The 20,227-nt window shown below is 41.8% G+C and overlaps 1 protein-coding gene across 1 annotated transcript in view; it reads right to left on the reverse strand.

Moving 5' to 3' along the window:
- The window catches only part of LOC139266712 (dynein axonemal heavy chain 8-like), a 2,132,242-nt gene that overhangs the window by 1,302,521 nt on the left and 809,494 nt on the right, over window positions 1–20,227 (reverse strand). The window contains exons 18-19 of the mRNA XM_070884298.1: window positions 18,872–19,059; window positions 6,591–6,671 (exon numbers count right to left, since the gene is read on the reverse strand). Coding sequence (XP_070740399.1) covers window positions 6,591–6,671; window positions 18,872–19,059 — 269 coding nt within the window. The remainder of the gene's footprint in view (window positions 1–6,590; window positions 6,672–18,871; window positions 19,060–20,227) is intronic.

Raw genomic sequence — 20,227 nt, forward strand, 5'->3', positions numbered from 1 at the left:
AAGAACCGAATGTTTCTATGTTACGCCTGCTCTGGTCATACCTTAAACAGCGATCCCAGCCCTGCTTCAAAGGAAAGGTAGCAGCCCATAGAAAAAGGGCTGCACATAGTGAGAGAAATTCTAGAGCAGGCAGAGCAGCCAAGGATGCTGCAATTGATGGGGAGGTAGAGGATATAGTTGTTGAGCCCTGCAATGCTGTTAGCAAGGGCTCCCCAACAGATCACCTAGATTTAAAATCCCTGCAGCACCAATACTGGCCATATGCTGTTGTAAGCAACTGGCATGAGGAAGGCAGACCCCTTCTTCAACTGACAGACTGGGCTCCCAATACAATTCTAGTCACAGCCCCTGACTCAGATGAGCAGTTGCTGATGTTTAAAAGAAAGCCAAACGCCTGCCCGGTGTGTGTGTTCCACCAGAGGTGTATCAGGAACTGCTCTCCCTCTTTCACTCCCACCTCACAGCAGGGCACTATTCGGCTCTGGTACCCTTCTATAAGGTATCATCCACAGCTTGGTGGCCTTCCATTAGAGAAACAATCAACCAATATGTGCCTACCGTGCCTGCAGCACAATCCTCCCACATGCACTAACCGAGCCTTGCTTCAAAGCATGCCCCCTCCTCAAGGGCCATGGACTCACCTCCAGATAGACTTCATTGGGCCACTCTCCACAAGTGCTCGGCAATTTTCAGCATGCCCTAGTGGTGGTGCATCAATTCACTAAATGGATGGAAGCATTCCCCTGCCGCTCCAACACCGTAATCATGGCAGCCAAAACACTATAAATCATGTGTTTTGTAGGTGGGGAGTATCAGTACAATTGGACAGTGATCAAGGTTCACACTTTACCAGTAAAATTTTTACTCACCTGCAGGAAATGTTGGGGATAAAACACAAATTGCATATTGCTCACTACCCTAGTCATCCGGAGGGGTCGAAAGGTAGAACAGGACCCTTAAGTTAATGTTAAAATAATACTCAATAGGTTAACATGCTGCCAATGTGCTTAATGGCAATGAGGTCCACACCTCATAAAACAACAGTAGTCTCCCCATATTAGGACATGACGGAGAGGCTCATGAGAACGTCAAGCCAGCGAACACTAACAGGGATGAGTGCCCTGACAATGAAACCATGTAGTTCCAAGTGGCTGGAACAACTGGTAGATCACACTGATCAGATTTGTGGCCACCAAATTGGGGAAGTCAAAAAGACAACTTAAAAGGTACTTTGACAAGAAAGTACATCCCTTTGAATATCAGGTGGGAGACTCAGTAATGATTCCAAATTATGGGAAAAAGAAGCATGCCTTTGAGTCCAGGTGGTGGAGACCGCATACGATTATAGACCGATTGAACCCCGCGGTCCATTTGATTCAGTCACTGGGGAAAAAGGGTGGTAAGTACAAGAAATGGTTTCACATTAATCAGTTAAAAATTGCCAAAGAGTAAATACTACACTGATCTTGTTGACCACAGACCATGATACGGATTCTTATGATCGTTGGGATGATACTGGCCACGACCGAAGCCGAGAGAAGATGGAGAAGCGGGAGCATCATCAATGTATTTTGAGAAGCAATAATGCACTGCAGATATGGGAAGGGGAGGGTCTCCACTGGAGATGTTATTGTACTATAGTAAATCTCCTACGTGTGGCATATACTTTACGAAGTGGGGACCGAGACAGGCCATCCACTTTTCTCTCTCTCTCTAAGTTTAAAACCCATTATACAGCGGTCATCCACCTCACAGAAACATAAACAGCAGAGCTATCAGAACCCTTTTAATGTTTATGATATGTGAACCCTGATGAGATAAACCATATGAGGAGTCAATAAGGATATTTCCTCCTCAATGTGGGGAGTCTGTAAGAATAAAAGTATCTAGTAATGATAAAATTGATTTTGTATAGATATATATAAATGTTAAAAGTATAAATTGTATGAAAAGACAAGTTTGAAGAGACAAAATGGATACCTTCCCCAAGTTCATGTCTCCTGGCTGAGCAGAGCTCATGTTACAAAGGAAGCATGGCTTTGAAACTCACCAAAATAAAAAAGATGTTAATTGGAAAGCCATTAACCTAATCAAGAATTGGCAATGACCCTCCAGACAGACACATGTATGAGGAGAAACCAATCAGGAATGGCCCTGGAACCAAAACTCAATTCTGAGGCTTTCTGAGAAACTATGACCTTAAGAAGTATAAAAACTCAAGCCAAAGATTGCTCTCTCTCTTCTCCTTAGCACATGGCAAATGCAGGACCTCCCCCTACAGGCAAAGAAGCAGGCTGTGTGCTTTGCCAGAGGGAAGTAAAGTATACCTTTTTATACCTTTTTTATTGTAACATCATTGTATCTGTTGTAATTAAGTAGAGTCCATAGGATACTAATAGATTGCTGTTGTGTTCGGTAGGCTATGAGCATGTGTGTTTATTTAATAAACTATTCAAAATTGTTTTAAAAGAATCAGTCTTGCTGTCAATTTAATGCTAGAGATTTAGAAATCTTACAGTGTGGTCTCACACCAACTGGACATTTAGAGAGTGGTAGCCCTTGTGGTTGTGGTATTCGCAATGCCACATGAGTGGAATCAATGGCGCCCTGAACCATCGGGATGACCGCTAATAAACAGGTGAATCCACATGACTGGTCCTCCTGCTGCTCCCTCGTCATGGGGAATATTATGTAGTCCATTCTCCTACAGTATTGAGCATCTATGAACTTGCAGATGTAGCAATGAGCAGCAAATTGCAACATGCTGAAGATATCTCCTGTTGCAGCTTGGAAGGAGCAAGAGGCATAGAAAGTGTGCGCCACTGTGACCTTTACTGCGATGGACAGCGAAGTCCTGGTCTCGATATCAGCATGTAGGTCTGGCTGCAGGAGATGCCATAGCTTGGTCATGGCCGCCTTGTAGAACCGCAGCCTTCTTATACACTGCTCCTCAGGCATATCCAGATATGAGGAGTAAACCCATGTTGGGTAAGGCCTCCTGACCTGACGTCTATGGGGTCTCCTCATTCGTGGCCAGACATACCCAAGATCCCTTCTCTGAAGATGCCGCCTACCAATAGCTTGGACAAGGCGACAGTGGCGTGCTAGTAATGCACCCATCTAAATGCAGACCTCAACTCGCTACTTATCTGTAAGTTTGAGCTCAATCTGTCGCAGCAATCCAAGAGGTTCATGCACTGTGCAATGTGGAAATGTAACACTCACTGTGACCTCTGAATAACCCGGTTGCTCATCCCTTTAAATACCCAGCAGATATTGACCAAACAAGTTGGGAGCACCTGGTTTCTCTGGCATGTTCAGCGGCTGTTGATAAGTGAGACACACAAACCGAATTTTGCGTCAGGGCGCTAGCAGATCGTTGCACATGTACTGACGTCATGATCTGGCTGAAGTTAGACAGCGAGGCAATAGTGTTTAGCGCAGCCGTTACAATTCAGCCAAATTTCCCGGGGGATGCTAAAATCTGTGCAGACAAGGATTAAGCCATGAGAAATTGCCTACCATTAACGCCCCTCTGGGGTGCTAATGGTAGGCAATACCTAACCAAATTTCTTGCCCAATGACTTTGGGCTTCCCAATATTTAGCTGGAGGAAATTCTTGCTCATCCAATACTGGATGTCGGACAAGCAATCTGACAATTTAGAGGTAGTGGAGTAGTCGAAAGAGGTGGCGGTGAGGTAGAGCTGGGTGTTGTCAGTGTACAGATGGAACCCGATGTTGTATTTTCGGGAAAAAAAAGGCTTTTGACAAGGTCCCACACAAGAGATTGGTGTGCAAAATTAAAGTACATGGTATTGGGGGTAATATACTGACGTGGATAGAGAACTGGTTGGCAGACAGGAAGCAAAGAGTCGGAATAAACGGGTCCTTTTCAGAATGGCAGGCAGTGATTAGTGGGGTGCCGCAGGGCTCAGTGCTGGGACCCCAGCTATTTACAATATACATTAATGGTTTAGATGAAGGAATTGAGTGTAATATCTCCAAGTTTGCAGATGACACTAAACTGGGTGGCAGTGTGAGCTGTGAGGAGGATGCTAAGAGGCTGCAGGGTGACTTGGACAGGTTAGGTGAGTGGACAAACGCATGGCAGATGCAGTATAAAGTGGATAAATGTGAGGTTATCCACTTTGGTGGCAAAAATACGAAGGCAGAATATTATCTGAATGGCGGCAGATTAGGAATAGGGGAGGTGCAACGAGACCTGGGTGTCATGGTACATCAGTCATTGAAATTTGGCATGCAGGCACAGCAGACGGTGAATAAGGCAAATGGTATGTTGGCTTTCATAGCTAGGGGACTTGAGTATATGAGCAGGGAGGTCTTACTGCAGTTGTACAGGGCCTTAGTGAGGCTTCACCTGGAATATTGTAACAGGAAACTAATCTCCTAATAGTCAACTAAACTATTAGGAGATTAGTTTTGATCTCCTAATCTGAGGAAGGACATTCTTGCTATTGAGGGAGTGCAGCGAAGGTTCACCAGACTGATTCCCGGGATGGCAGGACTGATATATGAGGAGAGACTGGATCGACTGGGCCTTTATTCACTGAAGTTTAGATGGATGAGAGGGGATCTCATAGAAACATATATAATTCTGACAGGACTGGACTGGTTAGATGCAGGAAGAATGTTCCTGATGTTGGGGAAGTCCAGAACCAGGGGACATAGTCTAAGGATAAGGGGTAAGCCATTTAGGACTGAGATGAGGAGAAACTTCTTAACTCAGAGAGTTGTTAACATGCGGAATTCCCTACCGCAGAGAGATGTTGATGCCAGTTTATTGGATATATTCAAGAGGGAGTTAGATATGGCCCTTATGGCTAAAGAGATCAAGGGGAATGGAGAGAAAGCAGGAAAGGGGTACTGAGGTGAATGATCAGCCATGATCTTATTGAATGGTGGTGCAGGCTCGAAGGGCCGAATGATCTACTCCTGCACCTATTTTCTATGTTTCTCTGTCTTCGAGGGCCAGCATGTAGATGAGAAATTGGAAGAGTGAGGAGAGGCAGTACAAGCTAAATTGTATAATTTTAAAAAGGGGTGCACCTGGGTGTGTTTGTGCACAAATCTTTGAAGGTGGCAGGACAGGTTAACAAAACAGTTCATAAAACATATGAGATCCTGAATTTTATAAATAGAGGCATAGAGTAAAAAAGCAAGGAAGTTATGCTAAACCTATATAAAACACTAGTTTAGCCTCAGTTGGAGCATTGTGTCCAATTCTGGACATAACACTGTAGGACGAACATGAAGTCTTTGGGGAGGATACAAAAGAGATTTACTAGAATGTATCCAGGTATGAGAGTGTACAGTTATGTGGATAGATTAGAGAGGCTGGGGATGTTCTTCATCGAGCTGAGAAGGCTAAAAGGTGATTTCATAGAGGTGTTTAAAGCCACAAAATATTTAGATAGAGTAAATAAAGAGAAACTGTTTCAATGGTTGAAGGATCGATAACCAGAAGGCACAGATTTAAGATGATTGGCAAGAGAACCAGAGGTGACATGGGGAAAAATATTTTTTCGCAACGAGTGATTTAGAATGCACTCCCTCTCGGGTGGTGTGTACAGATTTAATGGTAGCCTTTAAAAGGGAATTGGAAAAAATTGCAGGGATATGGGGAAAGAGCGGGGGAGCGCTACTAATTGGATTGCTCTTCGAAAGAGCCGGCGTAGACTTGATGGGGCAAATGGCCTCCTTCTGTGGTGTAATATTCTATGATTCTCTGATCAGTCATCCAACTTGGCTACTTACCACATTCCCTTCCTTTGAATTTTTATTTTACTCTTAAAAATGTGCCAAATATTTCCATCAGTTTTGGTTCCACCCAGTAAGGTAGACCAACTGAACAAGCGTCCACAATGTTTTGGTGGAGTGAGTTCTAGATTTACACTACCTTTTAGGTGAAAAAGTACTTCCTGAAATCACTCCTAAATGGCCTTGCTCTAACTTTAAGATTATGCCTCATACCCCCAACAGATGAAATCGTTTTTCCTGCATCTACTATCTTTTAACCATTTTAAAGACTGTCACTAAATCACCTCTCCCATCTGACCTCAAAAGGAATACAAGTCATGTTTATGCAATCTGTCTTCATAATTTTACCCTGTAAACCCTGGTGTTCTGGTGAACCTGCACTGTACACTCTCTAAGGCCACGTGTCTATTAATGAATATACAATAAATGTTAGAACTTAATATCACTTTAACTTTAAATAATAACAATTTATTGGCGGTAAATTGGAAGCCAATAGAAAATAAAATTTGGCAAGGTGTCAAACGGGCTGCCGTTCCCTTATCGCCTCTTTTCATATTAAGATAAAAGTTAAAATGATCTCCTTGAATTTAGGTTATGAAAACAAATGCTACAGCTAGTTCATCTGTTGTTTTATTTGCACTAATTATGAAACATACAAAACTAATTAATAACTAAAAGGCAAGGCAAAATTTTGCAGCATACTTTGCCTACCTATCTCTACCCAATTTGTTTCCCAATGAGAGCCTGTTCGTGTAGTGAGGAGGTAAATATAATGAAAATATTTATTTTACCTATATAAATTAGTACTTACATTTTTAATTTTCGATGTTATCAATGTCACATACTCAGATGGAATTCTTTTGCACAATCTCTCAAATGAATGAAGAACAGACTAATTATAGGAATAAAAAAAGAAGAAAAATGTTAATATGTAAAATAGTTCTGTTTCTAGCAATCAACTCTAATATGAGTTCATTTCTTGTTCTGAACAATGATGCAGAAACTGACACTTGGCTATTAAATCTGCTGTCAATAGAAGATTTTTCCATATTCCCTCCAAGATAGAAACTCAAATTTAGGCTATTCATTTCACTGAGGAAATGAAGATGCAGCAAAGGACTGGGGTAAGTTTGGCGACACAGCCCAAGAAAATGGGCTGTGTTGCACCTATTTCTCAGGTGCTATGTGGCCTACTAAATCCCCAAAATGACATTGGATTATATAGGATATACGGCACATAAACAGGCCATTCGATGCAAACAGTCCATTGTAGCGTTTATGTTCCACTCGAGCCTCCTCCTGTCTTTCCTCATCAAACTCTGTCAGCATAACTCAATATTCCTTTCTCCCTTTTATGCTTATCTAGCCTTCCTTTAACTGCACCTATACTATTTGCCTCAACTACTCCCTGTGGTAGTGAGTTCCATATTCTCACCACGCTCTAGGTAAAGCATGAGAGGGAGAGCCTAACAGCACACCAAGCAGCGCAAGATCAGAGCGGGAGCGGCAGCCTTTGAACAGCATGAGAGGGCGAGCCCAGCGGTACACCAAGCAGCATCAACTGACCTGAAGACAAAAAGTAGAAAGAATCAAAATCAAAGTATGATGTCACAGGAAAGAAGGGAAATGATTGGTTGGTGAGTTTTTCTCTCTTTTCTGGGGCATTGGGTTGAATTAAGAACTGGGATTAAAAACAAAACTTGAAAACTTAATGAACTAAATATATTAAAGATGGCAAGATAGACGATGTGTTTCTGCTGTTGCATGTGGGAGCTGGTTGAACCCATTGAGGTCCATGGCGACCATATCTGCACTAAGAAAGCAATAAAGAAAGGAAAGATAGATTACGAAAGTAAACTTGCGCAAAACATAAAAACAGATAGTAAAACCCTTTACCGATATATAAAACGGAAAAGAGTGACTAAAGTAAATATTGGTCCCTTAGAAGTTGAGAAGGGGGATTTAATAATGGGAAATGTGGAAATGGCTGAGACCTTAAACAATTATTTTGCTTCGGTCTTCACAGTGGAAGACACAAAAACCATGCCAAAAATTGCTGGTCACGGGAATGTGGGAAGGGAGGATCTTGAGATAATCATTATCACTAGGGGGGTAGTGCTGGATAGGCTAATGGGACTCAAGGTAGACAAGTCCCCTGGTCCAGATGAAATGCATCCCAGGGTATTAAAAGAGATGGCGGAAGTTATAGCAGATGCATTCGTTATAATCTACCAAAATTCTCTGGACTCTGGGGAGGTACCAGCGGATTGGAAAGCAGCTAATGTAACGCCTCTGTTAAAAAAAAGTGGGCAGACAAAAGGTAGGTAACTATAGGCCGGTTAGTTTAACATCTGTAGTGGGGAAAATGCTTGAAGCTATCATTAAGGAAGAAATAGCAGGACATCTCGATAGGAATAGTGCAATCAAGCAGATGCAACATGGATTCATGAAGGGGAAATCATGTTTAACTAATTTACTGGAATTCTTTGAGGATATAACGAGCATGGTGGATAGAGGTGTACCGATGGATGTGATGTATTTAGATTTCCCAAAGGCATTCGATAAAGTGCCACACAAAAGGTTACTGCAGAAGATAAAGGTACGTGGAGTCAGAGGAAATATATTAGCATGGATCGAGAATTGGCTGGCTAACAGAAAGCAGAGAGTCGGGATAAATGGGTCCATTTTGGGTTGGAAATTGGTGGTTAGTGGTGTGCCAAAGGGATCGGTGCTGGGACCACAACTGTTTGCAATATACATAGATGACCTGGAAGAGGGGACAGAGTGCAGTGTAACAAAATTTGCAAATGACACAAAGATTAGTGGGAAAGCAGGTTGTGTAGAGGACACAGAGAGGCTGCAAAGAGAGTTAGATAGGTTAAGCGAATGGGCTAAGGTTTGGCAGATGGAATACAATGTCGGAAAATGTGAGGTCATCCACCTTGGAAAAAAAACAGTAAAAGGGAATATTATTTGAATGGGGAGAAATTACAACATGCTGCGGTGCAGAGGGACCTGGGGTCCTTGTGCATGAATTCCAAAAGTTAGTTTGCAGGTGCAGCAGGTAATCAGGAAGGCGAATGGAATGTTGGCCTTCATTGCGAGAGGGATGGAGTACAAAAGCATGGAGGTCCTGCTGCTACTGTATAGGGTATTGGTGAGGCCGCACCTGGAGTACTGCATGCAGTTTTGGTCACCTTACTTAAGGAAGGATATACTAGCTTTGGAGGGGGTACAGAGACGATTCACTCGGCTGATTCCGGAGATGAGAGGGTTACCTTATGATGATAGATTGAGTATACTGGGTCTTTACTCGTTGGAGTTCAGAAGGATGATGGGTGATCTTATAGAAACATTTAAAATAATGAAAGGGATAGACAAGATCGAGGCAGAGAGGTTGTTTCCACTGGTCGGGGAGACTAGAACTAGGGGGCACAGCCTTAAAATACGGGGGAGCCAATTTAAAACCGAGTTGAGAAGGAATTTCTTCTCCCAGAGGGTTGTGAATCTGTGGAATTCTCTGCCCAAGGAAGCAGTTGAGGCTAGCTCATTGAATTTATTTAAATCACAGATGGATAGATTTTTAACCAATAAGGGAATTAAGGATAACGGGGAGCGAGTGAGTAAGTGGAGCTGAGTCCACGGCCAGATCAGCCATGATCTTGTTGAATGGCGGAGCAGGCTCAAGGGGCTAGATGGCCTACTCCTGTTCCTAATTCTTAAGTTCTTATGTTTTTATGTTCTTATGTTCGTGTTTTCAGCTCGAGGAACTTCGGCTCAGAGTTGATGAGCTGGAGTCCGAGCTGCAGACATTGCGACACATCAGGGAGGGGGAGAGTTATCTGGACGCTGTGTTCCAGGAGGCAGTCATACCCCTTCGATTAATTAATTCAAATTTAGTCCGTGGTCAGGGACAGGAGTGTGTGACTACAAGCGAGGCAGGTATGGGGACTCAGGAGGTAGTGATGGAGGAGCCTCGGCTCTTGCTCTTGTCCAAGGTTCAAGGTCTTACTCCCTGTGTGGACGAGAGCAGGGACTGCAGGGAGGATGAGCAAACTGGCCACAGCACCATGGTACAGGGGTTCATTCAAGTGGGGGGAATAAAAAGAAACGTTGCAGTGGTAGGGTACAGTATAATTAGAAGGATAGATACGGTTCTCTGCAGCCGAGAGCGTGAGTCCAGAAGGCTGTGTTGCCTACTCAGTGCCAGGGTTAAGGACATCTCCTCAGGGCTGGAGAGGAACTTAGAATGGGAGGGGGAAGATCCAGTTGTCGTGGTCCACGTGGGTACCAATGATATAGATAGGACAAAGAAAGATCTTCTGCTGAGGGAGTATGAGCAGCTAGAGGCCAAATTAAAAAGCAGAACCACAAAGGTGGTTTACTACCTGAGCCACGAGAAAAATTGCATAGGGTAAATAAGATCAGAGAATTAAACACGAGGCTCAAAGACTGGTGTGGGAGAAATGGGTTTGGTTCGTGGGACACTGGCACCAGTACTGGGGTAAGAGGGAGCTGTTCCGTTCAGACGGGCTCCACTTAGACTGTGCTGGGACTAGGGTCCTGGCGAATAAAGTAACTAGGGCTGTAGAGAGGGCTTTAAACTAATTTGTGGAGGAGAAGATTCAGGTGAGCAAAAATTAAGAAAAGTCAAAGAATAAGGAGAAGGCAATAGAGCAGGACAGCACTGGGGGTAAATGAAAACCAGAGCGTGCCAGGAAGCGACAGAATGTATGAACATAACGGTGAATCAGAAAGAGGGGTCAAAGCAGGGAAAACTGGTAAAAAAAGCAAATTTAAAAGCTCTTTATCTGAATGCACGGAGCGTTCCTAACAAAATAGATGAGTTGACAGCACAAATAGATACAAATGGGCATGATCTGATAGCCATTACAGAGACGTGGTTGCAAGGTGACCTGGATTGGGAACGAAATATTTTGGAGTATTTGACAATTTGGAAGGACAGACAGAAAGGAAAAGGAGGTGGGGTAGCATGGTTAATAAAGGATGAGATCAGTGCATCAGTGAGAAACTATATTGGCTCAGGCGATCAAGTAGTTGAATCAGTTTAGATGGCGGTAACGAATAATAAGGGGAAAAAGTCGCTGGTGGGTGTAGTCTATAGGCCTCCTAACAGTAGCTACACTGTTGGACAGTGTATAAACCAAGAAAAAATGGAGGCTTGTAAAAAAGGAACGTCAATAAACATGGGCGATTTTAACCTTCATATTGATTGGACAAAGCAAATTGGCCAGGGTAGCCTTGAGGAAGTGTTCATAGAGTGTATCCAGGACAGATTCCTTAAACAGTACTCTGCGGAACCAACCAGGGAGCAGGCTATCTTAGATCTGGTAGTGTGTAATGAGACAGGATTAATAAATGATCTCCTCGTAAAGGATCCTCTCGGAATGAGCGACCATAACATGGTTGAATTTCAAATTCAGTTGGAGGCTGAGAAAGTTGGATCTCAAACCAGTGCCCTGAATTTAAATAAAGAAGACTACAAAAGTACAAAGGTATGAAGGCAGAGTTGGCTAAGGTGGACTGGGAAAATAGATTAAAGTATCGGATGGTTGATGAGCAGTGGCAGACATTTAAGCAGATATTTCATAACTCGTAACAAAAATATATCCCAATGAGAAGGAAAGACTGTAAGAGAAGGAATAACCATCCGTGGCTAAGTAAGGAAATAAGCGATGGTATCAAATTGAAAATAAGGCCATACAATGTGGCCAAGACTAGTGGGAGGCCAGAAGATTGGAAACTTTAAAAAGCCATCAAATAATGACTAAAAAAATTATAGAGAGGGAAGATAGATTATGAAAGTAAACTAGCGCGAAATATAAAAACAGATAGAGTTTCTACAGGTGCATAAAAAGGAAAAGACGAGCTAAAGTAAATGTTGGTCCCCTAGAGGATGAGACAGGAGAATTAATAATGGCTCCAGTTGGGGTGGAGTGTAGAATGTTTTGGTATAAGGGGTGTCGCAGTTATGGTGAGGCGGATTGGTTGGGCTGGGTGCTCTTTGCCTTTCGGTCATTGGTCATAGGTTTATATCTAACCTTTAGGGCTGCTGACCAAGGGCTGTGTGGCTCTTTGTCGGCCGGCGCGGACACGATGGGCCGGAATAGCCTCCTTCTGCGCTGTAAATTTCTATGTTTCTAGAACAGGGAAATGGCAGAGACTTTGAACAAATATTTTGTATCGGTCTTCACGATAGAAGACACTAAAAACATCCGAATAGGGGATAATCAAGAGGCTATAGGGAGGGAGGAACTTAATACAATCACTATCACTAAAGAAGTAGTACTTGGTAAAATAATGGGTCTAAAGGCGGACAAGTCCCCTGGACCTGATGGCTTACAACCTAGGGCCTTAAAAGAAGTGGCTACGGAGATAGTGGATGCATTGGTTGTGATCCAACAAAATTCCCTGGATTCTGGGGCAGTCCCAGCAGATTGGAAAACTGCAAATGTAACGCCCCTATTTAAAAAAGGAGGCAGACAAAAAGCAGGGAACTATAGACCAGTTAGCCTAACATCTGTCGTTGGGAAAATGCTGGAGTCTATTATTAAGGAAGCAGTAGCGGTACATTTGGAAAAGCATAATTCAATTAAGCAGAGTCAGCTTGATTTTATGGAAGGGAAATCATGTTTGACAAATCTGTTGGAGTTCTTTGAGGATGTAACCAGCAAGGTGGATAAGGGGGAACCAGTGGAAGTGGTGTATTTGGATTTCCCGAAGGCATTTGATAAGGTGTCACATGAAAGATTACTGCATAAGATAAAAGTTCAATGGATTGGGGGTAATATATTAGCATGGATCGAGGATTGGCTAACTAACAGAAAACAGTTGTGATAAATGTGTCATTTTCCGGTTGGCAAACAGTAACTAGTGGGGTGCCGCAGGAATCGGTGCTGGGGCCTCAACTATTTACAATCTATATTAATGACTTGGATAAAGGGACCGAGTGTAATGTCGCCAAGTTTGCTGATGATACAAAGATTGGTAGGAAAGCAAATTGTGAGGAGGACACAAAAAATCTGCAAAGCGATATAGACAAGCTAAGTGAATGGGCAAAAAATTGGCAGATGGAGTAAAATGTGGGAAAATGTGAGGTTATTCACTTTGGCAGAAAAAATAGAAAAGCAAATTATAATTTAAATTGAGGAAAATTGCAAAGTGCTGCAGTACAGAGGGATCTGGGGTTCCTACATAAGAACATAAGAAATAGGAGCAGGAGTAGGCTATGCAGCCCCTTGAGCCTGCTCTGCCATTTAATACAATCATGGCTGATCCAATCACGGACTCAGGTCCACCTCCCTGCCCGCTCCCCATAACCCCTTATTCCTTTGTCGGTTAAGAAACTGTCTCTCTGTCTTAAATTTATTCAATCACCCAGCTTCACCAGCTCTCTGAGGCAGTGAATTCCATAGATATACAACCCTCCGAGAGAATAAATTCCTCATCTCAGTTTTAAATGGGCGGCCCCTAGTTTTAGTCTCTCCTATCAGTGGAAACAACCTCTCTGCATCCACCTTGTCAAGCCCCCTCATAATCTTATACGTTTCGATAAGATCACCTCTCATTCTTCTGAATTTCAATGAGTAGAGGCCCAACCTATTCAACCTTTCCTCATAATTCCCTTATCTCCGGAATCAACCTAGTGAACCTTCTCTGAACTGCCTCCAAAGCAAGTATATCCTTTCTTAAATATGGAAACCAAAACTGTACGCAGTATTCCAGATGTGGCCTCGCCAATACTCTGTATAATAGTAGCAAGACTTCCCTGCTTTAATACTCCATCCCCTTTGCAATAAAGGCCAAGATTCCTTTGGCCTTCCTGATCACTTGCTGTACCTGCATACTCACCTTTTGTGTTTCATGCACCAGGACTCCCAGGTCCCGCTGTACTGAAGCACTTTGCAATTTTTCTCCATTTAAATAATAACTTGCTCTTCTATTTTTTTTCTGCCAAAGTGCATGACCTCACATTTTCCAGCATTATACTCCATCTGCCAAATTTTTGCCCACTCATTTAGCCTGACTATGTCCTTTTGCAGGTTTTTTGTGTCCTTCTCACACATGCTTTTCTTCCCATCTTTGTATCATCAGTAAACTTGGCTACATTACATTCGGTCCCTTCATCCAATAGTTGGGGTCCCAGCACTGATCCCTGCGGCACCCCACTAGTTACTGATTGCCAACCTGAGAATGAACCATTTATCCCGACTCTCTGTTTTCTGTTAGTTAGCTAATCCTCTATCAATGCTAATATACTACCCCCAACCCCGTGAACTTTTATCTTATGCAGTAACCTTTTATGTGGCACTTTGTCAAATGCCTTCTGGAAGTCCAAATACACCACCTCCGCTGGTTCCCCTTTATCCACCCTGTTCATTACAGCTTCAAAGAATTCCAGAAAATGTATCCTTGTGCATGAAACACAAAAACTGAGTATGCAGGAACAGCAAGTAATCAGGAAGGCAAAGGGAATCTTGGCCTTTATTGCAAAGTATTAAAGTATTAAAGCAGAGAAGTCCTGCTACAACTGCACAAGGTATTGGTGAGGCCACACCTGGAGTACTGCATACAGTTTTGGTCTCTGTATTTAAGGAGGGATATACTTGCATTGGAGGCTGTTCAGAGAAGGTTCACTAGGTTGATTCCGGGGATGAGGGGGTTGTCTTATGAAGATAAGTTGAGTATATTGGGCCTATACTCATTGGAATTCAGAAGAATGAGAGGTGATCTTATCGAAACGTATAAGATTATGAGGGGGCTAGATAAGGTGGATGTAGAGAGGATATTTCTACTCATAGGGGAAAGTAAAACTAGGGGACATAGTCTCAGAATAAGGGGCCGCCCATTTAAAACTGAGATGAGGAGGAATTTCTTCTCTCAGAGGGTTGTAAATCTATGGAATTCTCTGCCCCAGAGAGCTGTGGAGGCTGGATCATTGAATATATTTAAGGTGGAGATAGACAGATTTTTGAGAAGCGAATAAAGGGCTATGGGGAGCGGGCAGGGAAGTGGAGCTGAGTCCATGATCAGATCAGCTATGACCTTATTAAATGGCAGAGCAGGCGCGATGGGCCAGGTGGCCTACTCCTGCTCCTATTTCTTATGTTCTTGTGATCTAAAAAGTACTTTCTAAATGGTGAAAAGCTAGAAACAGTGGAGGTCCAAAGAGATATATACATATATCATTACAATGTCTTGGACAAGTAAAGAAAATAATCAAAAAGGCTAATGGAATATTGGTCTTTATATCTAGAAGACTAGAATACAAGGAGGTAGAAGGCATGCTACAGCTGCCATACTACAAAGCCCTACTTAGACCACACCTGAACTACTGTGTTCATAGAGAGATGGCAGAAATATTAAATAATGATTTCGCTTCAGTATTTACCAGGTAGGTTGAACAGATGGACATGACATTGGATGATGGGATTAGTAAAGTGCATTTAAAATAAAAAAGGGGATATATTAAATAAACTAATCAAACCCAGAGGATAAAACCCCTGGTCTGGATGGATTGCATCCACACATTTTAAAAGAATCTAGGGAAGAGATAGCAGAGGCATTACTACACATATTTAGTAATTTATTAGAAAATGGAGTAGAAAGTGGCGGATAGCTAACATAATACCTATATTTAAGAACATGTTCAGTGAATTATAGACCAGTCAGCTTAACACCGTTGGTAGGAAAAATAATGGAATCCCTGCTAAAGGAGAAAATAGAAGAACAGCTAGAAACCAAAAATACAATAATGAATAGTCAGCATGGATTTCAAAAGGGAAAGTCTTGACTAATCTTAGTGAATTTTTTGAAGAGGTTACAGAGACAGTAGACAATGGTGATGCAGTAAATGTAATTTATCTAGATTTTCAAAAGGCCTTTGATAAGGTACCCTATAATAGACTGATGAACAATGTCAGAGAATGCGGAGTCAGGGGACAAGCAGCAGAATGGATTGCTAGCTGGTTCAAGACAGAAAGCAGAGAGTAGGTGTAAATGGTAGCTAGTCACAATTGCAGAAGGTCAGTTGTGGTGTTACACAAGGATCAGTGCTGGGACCACTGCTGTTCACAATTTAGACTTTAAAATCAAAAACACAATTTCTAAATTTGCAAATTACACCAAATTGAGGGGAATAATCAATACTGAGGAGGACTGCAACATTTTACATCAGGACATTAATAAACTTGCAGACAGGACATTAATAAACTTGCAGAATGGGCATATAATTGGCAAATAACGTTCAACACAGAGTGAGGTATTACATTTTGGTAGGAAGAGTAGGGAGGTCACTTATTACTTGGAGGATGCGAGTCTGGGTGGGGTAGAGGAATAAAGGGATATTGGAGTACAAATACACAAATCACTAAAAGTTGTGACAGAGGCTACCATTAGCAAGGCCATAAAAGAAGCAAACCAAGAACTAGGGTTTATTTTGAAAGGTATAGAATTGAAAAGTAGGGAAGTTATGCTCAACCTGTATTGAACCTTGGTTAGTCCACAATTAGAGAGTACTGCATACTATATTAGTAAAAAGGATACAGAGGCACTGGAGAGGGTCCAGAAAATTACAAGGATAATACCAGAAATGCGAGGATGAACAGGCTGAGACTCTTTCCTCTTGAAAAAAAAAGGCTTTTGTTATATTCATTCATGTGAGTGTCACTGGCAAGACTTGCATTTATTGCCCATCCTTAATTACCCTTCAGAAGATGGTGGTGTACTGAGTAGCTTGCTAAACCATTTCAGAGGGCAGTTAAGAGTCAACCAGATTGTTGTCAGTCTGGAATCAGAGACCAGGTAACAACAGCAGATTTTCTTCCCTAAAGGACATTAGTGAACCAGATGGATTTTTACAACAATCCAGTAGTTTCATGGTCACCATTGCTGATACTAGCTTTTTATTCCAGATTTATTTAATTAATTGAATTGAAATTCCCCAGCTGCCCTGGCAGGATTTGAACTCACATCTCCAGATCAATTTGTTCAGGCCTCTGGATTACTAACCCAGTAACATAACCACAATGCTACCGTTCCCATAGAGGGTTATCTAATAGAGGTATTTAAAATTATGAAAGGTTTTGATGGAGTGGATACAAAGAGAATGTTTTCACTTGTGAGGAAATAACTAGAGCCATCAATATATGAATCCAAGAGAGAATTCAGAAGAAATTTCTTTACCCAAAGAGTGGTGAGAATGTGAAACTCGCTACCTCAGGGAGTAGTTAAAGAGAATAATATAAATGCATTTAAGGGGAGGCTAGACAAGCATATGAGGGAGAAGGGAATAGATGGTTATACTGATAGATTTAGATGAGGAAAGATGGGAGGAGGCTTGAGTAGAACATAAACGCCAGCATGGACTGGTTGGGCTGAATGGCCTATTTCTGTGTGGTATATCCGATGTAATCCTATGTAATCCTATGTAATCACACCTGGCATACTGTGCACAGTTTTGATCTCCTTACCTGAGGAAGAATATACTTGCCTTAGAGGCGGTGCAACAAAGGTTCACTAGATTGATTGCTGGGATGAGGGATTTGTCCTATGAAGAGAGATTGAGTAGACTAGAGCTATATTCCGAAGAAAGAATGAGAGGTGATCTCATTGGAACATATAAAATTCTTAACGAGTTGCTGGAAGATGTTTCCCCTGGATGGGGAGTCTAGAATTAGGGGTTACAGTCTCAGAATAAGAGGTTGGCATTTTAGGACAGAGATCAGGGGAAATTTCTTCACTCAAAAGGTTGTGAATCTTTGGAATTCCTTACCTCTGAGCACCGTGGATGCTCATTCTTTGAGTATATTCAAAACAGGGATCGATAGATTTTTGTATACTGAGACCACCTGGACTGCCTGATTTTGTGGAAGTCCAGAGTCGGTCTTCCCTGGGGCATTTGTTTTGACCCCGCAGACCCTATGCAACAGAGGCCTGAACTTCAAAATGGACATGACCTGGTCCATCAGTCAGCCACCTAAAATCCTCCTGCAGTCAAAATCTAGCCCCAGAGTCTCTTGAGGACAGCAACTGGCTTATCTGTGTTTCAGATCAGCTGACCATAAAATGTAGGTAGTATTTTACGCTGTCCTCAGCAGAGGAAGCAGTTTTAACATTGGAATTATCTAGCCTGCAGATATCTATAATTGCACTATGGCTGAGTCCTCACTATCCCAAGAATGTTCTCGAACCTAGGTCCCTAATTGGGTAGCAATGTTGTCATAGTACAGGGATACTCATAATAGAGATGTGGGAGAAGTCAGGAGTATGGCAACAATGGAATCAAAACTGTATTTTCCTTTCACTTTCCCTTCCCTTTTCCATCCTTTTCCTTTAACTTCATCTGAGTTAATTAACCTCAAGGCAATATACATTGCTCTCAGGTGAACAATTTTGGCTTCCAGCAGTGATGGCATTGGAATTGTATGAGTCAGTACCACAGCTAGAGAATATATGTTACCCAATTTAATAAAGTGAAAAATATGCTGTAAAAGGGTCTCTATGGCCATGGAAATTTAGAGTATTATTTTATGCATTGCGAACTGTTGCAGGTTTAAAAACTTCCTTCTGTTGTACACTGGTATTAGTATTTATCAGAAATAACATTGGCACAGAACCACAGGTTCACACAGTGCCAAAGACAGTTACAAAACAACCTGAATGTCAATCAAACAGGTTTACAATCTAACCACATCACATGGTGGAAACTCTCCTTTATGCCTACTTTTTGTGTATGACCTGATGTCAGATAGATTATTCAGCTATTAGGGCAATCAACAGCTAAGTCTGTCTAGCTGCTAAATAGCAAAAAGGAGTGGGAACCCTATCAACACTTTAATTGACAATTGTGACAAATATGGCTGAAGCAATTATCCCTTCTGCTGTTGCCCTGTAAAGTGACTTTTAAATTGTAACTGAATGAGTAAATTTGTAGTACAGTTTTGCTTTGTGCTGTTCACTGTAATGACATAATGCTATAGGACTACATTTTACAATTAAAATAGAAATGGCAATGTACATCTTGCATCAAATAACATTTTCAATTTTCATGAGGACATAAACACAACTTACCTCCAAAAGATCATAGTTAGATTTCAATATATGCTCACACTTCAGCAAACGTTTGCCTATCTCTGGCACCTCCAGCCCCATCTTTAACATACATTTAGCCTCTCGAAGCACCTCAACAATTCTATGATCAAAGTTCGAATACATTTTCCCAGTAGCTGGATCACGTATCAAAAGGGATGCGTGCAAGACTGTATAAAAATTAAATTTATAATATTCAGACATACATGAAACTAAAAGCTGCAATAAAATTGTACAATAACTTTCTATTCAGTTAAATTAACTATGCTAAAAGAAAAGTTTTTTAGGAATTAGAATTTTATAAAAAGCTTCATCTCAGTACATGACGTATAACCTACCTCCACATGACCATAGTTAAATTTCAACATATTCTCAGCCTTCCGGAAGCATTTGGCTGACTGTTGCACTTCAAGCTCCATCTTTAACATTTATTTAGGCTTCCGGCTAACCTCTACCAAAAGAGCCAGTTCTGCCAAACACATGTAAGAATCTCAAATGTACGTCAGTAACATATGTACTTTTCATTCTGTTGAACATACTGGAGAGTTGTATAGTGGACATCTTGGGAAGATAAGGGTTAACAGTCAAACTGCTTTGTATCATGCAGCAACTGATTTTCCAAGATAAACAGGATAGCTTTGAAGTGTTGTGAAAGGAAAGCATAGCTTGTCCTCTGCTTTTAGTGGAGTGTTATATATGAGAAATGCTTGTGCAAGGAAATAAGTGACAGCAACCATGGGTGATTAAGGTGTAACTTTGGTGGTTAGTGTAATAAACATAGATAGAGGGATCCATTAACTATAGTATAGAAAGCTAATGGTTAATAAAGCCTATTCTGCAAAGGATTTGAGAACAGTTATGTCAAGAAGCCTTGTTTAAGAGAAGAAACTTTTGAGTAAACTACAACCGTTTACGTGAATAGACTATTTTCAAAGGATTGAGGAATATATACGTTGTGAGGTCTTATCTGTGACATGTACCTTTGATGTAGGAAGAATATGATGGATAAACGAGTATAGTTTTCAACGGATCTTTGAAAGGCTCGAAAGTTAGAACTCAAAACCGAATGCCACTCTCTGGCTGAGATTTTGCAGACCGAGGTGAGTACGGGGCGGCTGACTTCTGAAGCAAGTGCCGGCCAACTCCTGGCTGCAACCCGTTCTCTTCAAGTGATTTTACCTTGATGGGGCTTGTTCAGCCTGCCCAGCGAGATTCCCGGCCAATTAAAAGGAAACGGATCAGATGACGTAATATGATGACGTGTCGTCAGTCTATTTCCTTAAAGGGACCATACCCACATTATTTTCTGCTGTCAGTGCTCTACAGCATTGAGGTGCT

The sequence above is a fragment of the Pristiophorus japonicus genome, chromosome 7 (genome assembly GCF_044704955.1).
Source record: "Pristiophorus japonicus isolate sPriJap1 chromosome 7, sPriJap1.hap1, whole genome shotgun sequence".
Lineage (NCBI taxonomy): Eukaryota > Metazoa > Chordata > Chondrichthyes > Pristiophoridae > Pristiophorus > Pristiophorus japonicus.